The 8,445-nt window shown below is 33.8% G+C and overlaps 2 protein-coding genes across 2 annotated transcripts; both read right to left on the bottom strand.

Moving 5' to 3' along the window:
* Positions 1 to 1,116: 1,116 nt before the first annotated feature.
* On the bottom strand, positions 1,117 to 1,591 carry LOC131658190 (uncharacterized). Its single transcript, XM_058927516.1, has 2 exons — positions 1,457 to 1,591; positions 1,117 to 1,362 (listed from the first exon to the last, which is right to left on the bottom strand). Exons 1-2 carry the CDS (start codon positions 1,589 to 1,591, stop codon positions 1,117 to 1,119), a joined length of 381 nt encoding a protein of 126 aa, XP_058783499.1.
* A 4,342-nt stretch (positions 1,592 to 5,933) lies between these two features.
* On the bottom strand, positions 5,934 to 8,149 carry LOC131644526 (uncharacterized). The gene is made up of 2 exons (XM_058915047.1): positions 7,931 to 8,149; positions 5,934 to 7,634 (listed from the first exon to the last, which is right to left on the bottom strand). The coding sequence occupies exon 2, from the start codon at positions 7,566 to 7,568 to the stop codon at positions 6,060 to 6,062; it is 1,509 nt and encodes a 502-aa protein (XP_058771030.1). The 5' UTR covers positions 7,569 to 7,634; positions 7,931 to 8,149; the 3' UTR covers positions 5,934 to 6,059.
* Between the last annotated feature and the right edge of the window lie 296 nt (positions 8,150 to 8,445).

Genomic DNA, 8,445 nt, shown 5'->3' with positions numbered 1-8,445 from the left:
ATCTCCAGAAGAGTATGTTGATGATTATTACAAGTAAGAGATTATGGCACACTTAATAATTTGTTATGGCTGTTTTTGTAGGACAATTAACTATGGACACTTAATAATTTGTTATGGCTGTTATTTGTAGGACTGCTAAATATTTGGAGTGTTATGGCAACATAGTTTATCCAACTAATGGACCACAACTGTGGCCTGTTATTGCTGGAGAAGTTGCAGTCAACCCACCCTTGATGAGAAGAGCTATTGGGCGCCCAAAAAAGATGAGGAACAAGTCAAATGATGAGCCAAGAAACCCTAATGTGCTGCCAAGGACTTTGTCAACAGTCTCATGTAGGAAATGTGGAGCTGTTGGACATAACATTAGAAGTTGCAAGGGTAAAAGAGCTGCAGATAGATCCATACCTGTTGGTGGTAACAAAAAGGCAAGGGCTGAGGCTGCTACTGCTAAGGCAAAGACTAAGGCTGCTACTGCTAAGGCAAAGACTAAGGATGCTACTGCTAAGGCAAAGACTAAGGCTGCTACTGCTAAGGCAAAGACTAAGGCTGCTGCTACTAAGGCAAAGACAAATGAACCTGACATTGCTTCATCATCACAAGGACCACCTGCCACACAGCCTACTCAAGAATAGTTATAGGATTATCCTTTATGTAATGTTTATTTTGATTAAGCTTTTTTGACAAGTTCATGAACAAGTGTTTGATGTTTATTTTGTTAAGCTATCCTGTTATTTATTTGGCAAGATCTGTTATGAACAAGTTAGAACAATGTTTAATGTTTATTGTCATGAACAAGTTAGAACAATGTCTTGTTTAATGTTATGGCAACATCTGTTTACTTTGTCCATTCATAGTGGAATTTCTCAGTTTATTATGTTCATATGCTGTCAATTCATTTGTATATCAGAATTTTACAGTTTCAAATCAACTATATGCTACAAGCCAACTATATCAGAATTTCTCAGTTTCCAATTCAATTATATATCAGAATGTTATGGCAAAACACAAGTTTACATTAGATTTCAAATGGGATAACATCCATTACAATTGACATCAAAGACCAAGGCTGCAAAGAAACTGAACTAACAACACAAATGCCCTAAAATCACATAAACCCTACTTCATTACATTAAGCATCACAAGTCCTACTACCATAACTAATGTCATGGAAACTGAGAATTTCATCAATAAGTTCATTGCATTCAACTTCGTCTTCATTTCTGCTACTCTTGTATTAGCTTCATCCAATCTAGCCCTTTCATGCTCCAATTTTTTCTGCAGGGAGTAGATTATTTCCTTGGCCCTTGATGAGAGTTCATCGTCGTACCAAACAAAGTGGCTACACCTTTTACGCCCCTGTACCTGCAAACCAAACATATGAAGAATCACAAATTAATTTTGCTGCTACACATGAGATGAAATTGTAGACTATCAGTTACAGTGAAAGTAACGTTACCTTGTACATCCCACACCCAAAAAAACGTCTGCCTGGGTTCGAATCAGTCCATGAGGTCATCAATGGAGCTTCAAGCCCACACCTGCACTGGCTTCGAAACTGACATGAACGTGTAGCCCCGATACTACTCGCCATCGTGCATTGAGACATCTCTGAAAAACGAAACGAAACAAGAAGAGAAGAAGCAGGGAAGAAACGAAACAAGAAGAGAAGAAGAAGAGTAGAAACGAAACAACGAGAGAAGAGGGCGAAGGCGAAGGCGAATGATGAAGAATCTCTTATTAAGCTTTTGCCCTAGTTCTGTGTAACCTTGCTGAAGAACGAAGAAGACAACCCAATATGAAGGGTTCAAATTAATCCATATAATAATTACATTAAAATCTTTTATGAAAATATTACATATTAAGTTAATTAAGTTAATAATTAAAAAATGAAATTAAAATAAAAATAGTGATGTGGCAAGTGACTGGACCAAATATTCCTTGCCATGTCATTAAAATTGCACTTAAGTGATGGGGGACCTTCAAATATTCATCAAAAATTAAAATGGGGGACCTGAAACTTGGCTTTTTTAGTTTGGGGACTAAAAAGTTAAAAACACCAAAATAGGGGGACTAAAAGTGCATTTAAGCCTCTCTATATATATATATATATATATATATATATATATATATATATATATATATATATATATATATATATATATATATATATATATATATATATATATATATATATATATATATATATATATATATATATATATATATATATATATTCAATACAATTCAAACTCTTCATTTTCTTATGTTATTCTCACATTCATACGTGATACATTAATCTTCAAAACACATGTTGTATAATACAACACACTTATCAATTATACACTTTAATCATGAAAGTGTCAAGATTGAATTGGGTTGCGTGTATGATCGTAAATTGAAATTGAAGAGCTCTATAAAATTGAACGGTCATAAAATTGACACCCCTTTTATTCTTTGTGCAATTTCTGTAAATGATGATTTTAATTTATCTTAATTATTTCTTAATCTAGAAAGGCATAATAAAGTTGTTGATTTGTAGAGAATGATAGTGAATGAGAGAACTAGCATCAAAGCCAATCAATAGTGATAACCAGACACGGTCTTTTTTCTATTCATGGTAAATCCTCCAAATTTATAATAAACATGCCTTAAAAATCACAAGTGCGCCATGGTTTGTAAACTATGTAAAATATCCATTTGGTGACACAACACCTCCAAATTTCAATTCTAACCAAAGAATAAAGTTCATGATGGATTGTAGATTCTTATATATAGAATGATCCATTCCTTTACAAGAGATGGGTTGATGGTTAATTTCGAAAACATATACCTGGGGAGGAATAGAAAAAAGATACTGAAACACTATCATGATTCAGAATATGGAGTTCATTTTAGTAGAGATCGTACAACAACGAAAGTGTTAGAACATGAAATGTTCTGATCAATATTTCTAGTTTTGATGATAACATTATATATGAATTTTATATAAGACAATGTGGTACTCTAATTATTCACGTTTTCCATTTCAGGAAAAGTCTAAAAGAGTATGCACTAAATCATCATTTGGAAGCTCTGACCCAGAAGATCTGGATGGCTTCATCAGAATATGGTCTGGAAGACATCAGAAGATGGTCTTGAGAAAATCAGAACATGATCTGGAAGGCATCAGAAGATGGCAATCAGAAGCAAGGCTCTGAAGATCTGATGTTATCACACTACAAGGAACTTCCAAAGTCGGATGACTGAAGTTACTTTTGCACCAATGCTGAAGACTATGATATTCAAACGTCATTCTAATAGTCTAAGTCCAGAACCAAGTACAAGATGAAAAAGCTACAACGTCCAATCTGACTGACAAAAGGAACGTTAGAAGCTACAAAAGGCAAAGTCAGCAAGAGCAGTTGAAACAAGGCTCGAGGTAGTTGACAAAAGAGTGAAACATTAAATGTAGCAGTGTACTATTCACGTAAAGCATTAAATGCTCTTCAACTGTCACTTTTCTCACTGCCTATAAAAGAGAAGCTCTGGATGCTGAAGAAAAAAATAAAGAACACACGCTAAGAGACCTTACGTTGCCAAATTGATTTTCAATGTTATCACACAAACAGCAAAGAAACTTCATCTTCAACCTCACAAATATTGTAATATCTTAATGACCTTTAGAACTTAATCTTGAGAGAAAATCACTTGGTGACTATAGCTTATTAAGAAGCACTTCAAACTCTTGTAATATTCTTTACTATTTTGTAAAAGAAATTTCTAAAGTGATCAAGTTGTGATCAGTATAATCTAAAAGACTTAGAAGTTGTCTAAGTGGAAAACCATTGTAATCAAGGCTAATTAGTGGATTAAATCCTCAGTGGAGGTAAATCACTCTATAAGGGGTGGACTGAAATAGCTTGATTAACAACGAACCAGGATAAAAATAACTGTGTGATTATTTTTTAGCTGCCATTTTTAGAAACAATCCTTATTCAATCCCCTCTTTCTAAGTGTTTTTCACTCCTTCAGAAAGTACTCTAATTAGGAATATATTAGCCATCTCCAATTAGGGATGCATTCTATCATGTAAAGGAATGTGACCGATGTCAACAAAGAATAAATATTTTAAAGAAGAATGTGATGCCCCACAATCCTATGTTATAAATATAACTTTTTCATGTATGGGGAGTGGCTTTATGAGATCATTTCCTCCTTCATTTGGGAAGAACTACATCTTAGTTGCAATGAACTACGTATCAAAATAGATGGAAGCAGTAATACTCCTAACAAATGATGACTAGATAGTCGTGAAATCCCTATAAAGAATATTTTCTTAAGATTTTGAGTACCTAGAACGTTAGTGAGTGATAAAGGAATGCATTTCTTAAATTAGAAGATGAAAATTTTGTTATTAAAATTCAATATTCATTACAAGGTAGCCACACTCTATCATCCTTAAACGAGTGGGTAAGTGAAAATTTCTAACAGACAGATCAAACAAACAGTGCAAAAGATAGTAAACACATCAAGGAAGGATTGGTTGATCAAACTTGGTGATGAATTGTGAGCATACCATACTACTTTTAAAACACCTATGTGTATGTTTTCTTGTCAACTTGTCTATGGTAAAACTTGTCATTTACCTCTTGAATTATAGCACAAACGGCCTGGGCCTCCAATTTCCTCAACTAAGATCTTTCTTAAGTAAGAACTAACTTCATAGCCAAACAATGGTGATAGCCTTTATTAAGTAAGAACTAACTTCACATCCAAACAATGGTAATAGCCTTTCTTAAGTAAGAACTAACTTCATGGTAATAGCTTGGCATGCTTTTTTATTTTTTATTCGCAGAAAAATGCTAGCACACTACTTGTGATAAATAAGATCTTTTTCTTTAAAATAACTTTTATATTATTACATTTAAAATAACTAGTTAAAATAATTTTTATAAAATATTATTTTAAATATTTGATTTTTATAGTTGTTTAAATTTCAAAAATCACTTAATTTAATTTAGTTTTTTGAATTATATTTTATAGAAAACATTTTTAAAATATATCATCTTTAAAATAATATGCTTTTAACTGCATTTTAATTTTCAATAATAAATATTTAATTATTGAATACCAAAACTAATCTTTTAATTTATAAAAAAAAAATTTTAAATGGCTTCTATTATTTTAAAAAATTCATAAAAAACTTTTTTTTTCCATCAGACCCTATTTCTCTTTTCTTTGTATTATATTGACTGTGATAGTGTAATGCAGTTTCACACCGTCAATTGATTATAAACGTCAAATTTATAGTCAAATTTTTATAACTGTTTGACTTTTGTCAAAGTATTATGAGTATTAAGAGTGGTTGCTAGTATTATTATGCTTTTGTGCTTTTCCTAGATTATCCGTCTTGTTATTTACTGCATGAAATAAGATTAAATATACTGTGGCAAAGACAGAAAATACCTGAATTCCACTATACTAGTTTGATATAAAAAATGATTATATATATCACAGCAGAGAAGACTCGGTTTTACCCATACAAGACCACGAGGAATACTGTTTGTGTTGTGTTTAGGATAAAATGGAAATAAACTTTCCATAAGTTTCCCTTTGGAAAGTTTAAGATTCAAAAGTATAAACAATGTTACTTCCTTTGAATCAGACATTTGAAACCAAAATAGGTTAGACCAACAGATTTACAGATATACTCTACCAAAAAGTAAACTGTGACTTTTAAGTTATTTGAGTGAGAAATATTCACACATATTGTACTTATAAAACAAGTTATTTTGTTTTAAAAGCAATAATATTGTAGCACTTGACAGATAACTTAGTTGAAATGAACAAGGCACATATTGTCTATATAAAACAGGTTGCTGTATTTGTTACAGAAGCAATGTTATAATCGAGGCGTAATAATAGTATATACTAGAGCCGAAAAACCAACGCAATTAGTGAGAAAAATTTGATAGGAGCAATTATGAATCGCGCATTTGTTTATAAAATACACTGTATGGCACAAAGTTAGTAAAAAATGATTTCCATACCCCCAATATTTTTAATAAGTGCTTAATATTTCAAGTCAACATGAGATCGTTACCATCCAGGTTGCCACCGAGATTAGGACGGAGGCAAACACGGACTTCATGCTCTTCTGATCCTGGACGAAGTTTAGGCACCATGATCTCAAGCACTGATCCTGGTCCATCATAGTACGCTTCAATATTGGCATCTTCAGGAATGCGAGTTAGAAGAGGGATTTCACGAATGAATTCTCCAGGGGGACAGTGCTCTGAGGACGGATCTGTGAGCTTGAATGTCCTGTCACTTCTCTTGATAAATGGCTTTCGCGATGTACTTACACAAGAAACCTTTATGATACCGTGAGTGAGAGTATTCCTCCAAGAAACTTTGACACTAGGAAGATCCACAAAAGGCAAACTGATAATGATCAAGTAGCCTTGTTCATCTTCGTAAATAGTTTTCGCGGCTGTAGCCGGTCCACAAGCATTCTTCATAACACCGCTAAACTCATTCAACCAGTTTTGTTCACTAGGGTGCATTTCCAAATCCGGAATCCGATCAGAAGGAGGATTAACAGGCAAGTAACATTCTTCATCATTCCCACTAAGGAAAAAGTCCTTCCTTTTCTTGCTACTGATAGGGGACAAGTCAGCTGCATCACCGTTCGGCATATGAGTAGACAAATTCAGCCCAGATTCATTGAGCAGCTTCTTCGCGTGAGGAACTGGAGCACTCTTGATTGGGGGAGGTGGTCTCTCAAGCTCGAAATCCGTGTTGGGAAGATTTCTCCATGAGCTGAAGTCGCTTGCTTCGGCCGGGATCATGAAATTCAAATCTCGGCCAGTGAGTTCCATCCACTTCTTCTGCTCATCCCTGTCAAGACTTGAAAGATTGGGCGACATAACAACTTCAATACCATGCAAACACTGAGGATTTGAAAGTCCTCTATAATGTTTCCTTTGCATCCTATGAGACCGAACAAAACCTTTGTCAACGCTAAAAGGAAACGGGCGTTCCCCTTGGCGAGAATGTCCGTTCATGTAACTCCTCAGCTGCATCTTACCCAACGCATTCTCTGGCCTCTCCTTAAAAACCCACATATACATATTTTCCAAATCATGCTGAACCATAAAAACATCATTATTCAGATCCGTCTTATCAAACCCCGAAACACCATTGTTATCATCCCTAACAACTTTCGCCTTCGATTTCTCAAGCAAAACCGGCTTAAAATAAAATCTGAAAAAAAACCAAGCACCCCAAATGCTATCCACACGCTTGGAACACTTCTTCACCGCTTTCGGAAGGTTAAGCAAACTCTCTGTCTCATACCCTCCTTGAGTACCAAGCCCAACATCCAAAATATCACACGGATCAGAACTCCACGGCTGCGGCGCGGAAAGGGGCAAATTGATATCCGGCGGACGAGAAAGTATGATCTGCCTATTCATCTCCAAATCAAGCTCGTCATGAGAACATGCACTCGAATCCATCGACAACAGCGTTGAAGGATGATGATGATTCTCCATTGAGAGACAACAAGTGAGAAGAGAACCACCCATTGAATTACCTCATATGGTTTATACTTTCACAATGTTGCCATCCAAAATCAAACTCAACAAAACAACCTTAAAAACATCATCAACATTTACATCAATACACACAATAACAACAACATTAACAATAACAAAAACAAAAACAATAACCTCAATAAAATTATCAAACCCTAGATTTATGAATCAGAAAACACATAACACAACCAACTATTAAAAATTAAAATTAATTTTTTTAATACTAATAATAATAATAAAAAAAAACAAATCCTAGAATATATTATTGATTTATATCAAATTGTTACAGAAAAACAGACACTGTTAAATAGAGATTGATAGAGAGAAAATGGAGGAAGATCTTGAAGAAGTACCTTTGAGAATGGGAATCGAAAAACGGAGAAGAAGAGGAAGAAACAGCGTTGGGGAAGATTATGAAGTTCTTCATAACATTGAATTTTCTACCCTAGTTTTTTTTTAATTGGACGAAAAAAGAAAATATTTATTTAATTAATTAATTGTTGGAGTTGCGGAAAATGAAAAATGAAAGGGAAAAAAAAGATAGAGATTGGAAAGGGAAGAAGCAGAAGCGTGATGAAGCGTCTTTCGACAAAGGGACCGAAACAGGTTCCGTGGAGATTGGGTTTGGCCTGTTTTGATACTGAACCGGGCCTAGTAATTGGACCTTCTTTCATTTATCCATCACTATTATTATTATTATTATTAATATTTTATATTTTTGTGCCCTAACAATATGGTTTAGTGAAGGATTAATTATTAATTTCAAAATTAGGTAGTCACATTTATAGTATATATATAAATTAATTTAAAATAGTTTTAATTTTAATATATTGTTATAAGATTGATTATACACCAGGTGATTGTAAGT

Source organism: Vicia villosa, linkage group LG1 (genome assembly GCF_029867415.1).
Source record: "Vicia villosa cultivar HV-30 ecotype Madison, WI linkage group LG1, Vvil1.0, whole genome shotgun sequence".
Taxonomy (NCBI): domain Eukaryota; kingdom Viridiplantae; phylum Streptophyta; class Magnoliopsida; order Fabales; family Fabaceae; genus Vicia; species Vicia villosa.
The sequence above is the reverse complement of the archived record's forward strand: the minus strand, read 5'-3'. Positions and strand labels throughout refer to the sequence as shown.

Excerpts from the sequence above, each read along its gene's own strand:
- LOC131658190 (XM_058927516.1), bottom strand. The coding sequence starts at position 1,591 with ATGGCGAGTAGTATCGGGGCTACACGTTCATGTCAGTTTCGAAGCCAG. Across the intron at positions 1,363-1,456 it reads TTGGGTGTGGGATGTACAAG|GTACAGGGGCGTAAAAGGTG; the intron begins GTAACGTTACTT and ends TTTGGTTTGCAG.
- LOC131644526 (XM_058915047.1), bottom strand. The coding sequence starts at position 7,568 with ATGGGTGGTTCTCTTCTCACTTGTTGTCTCTCAATGGAGAATCATCAT.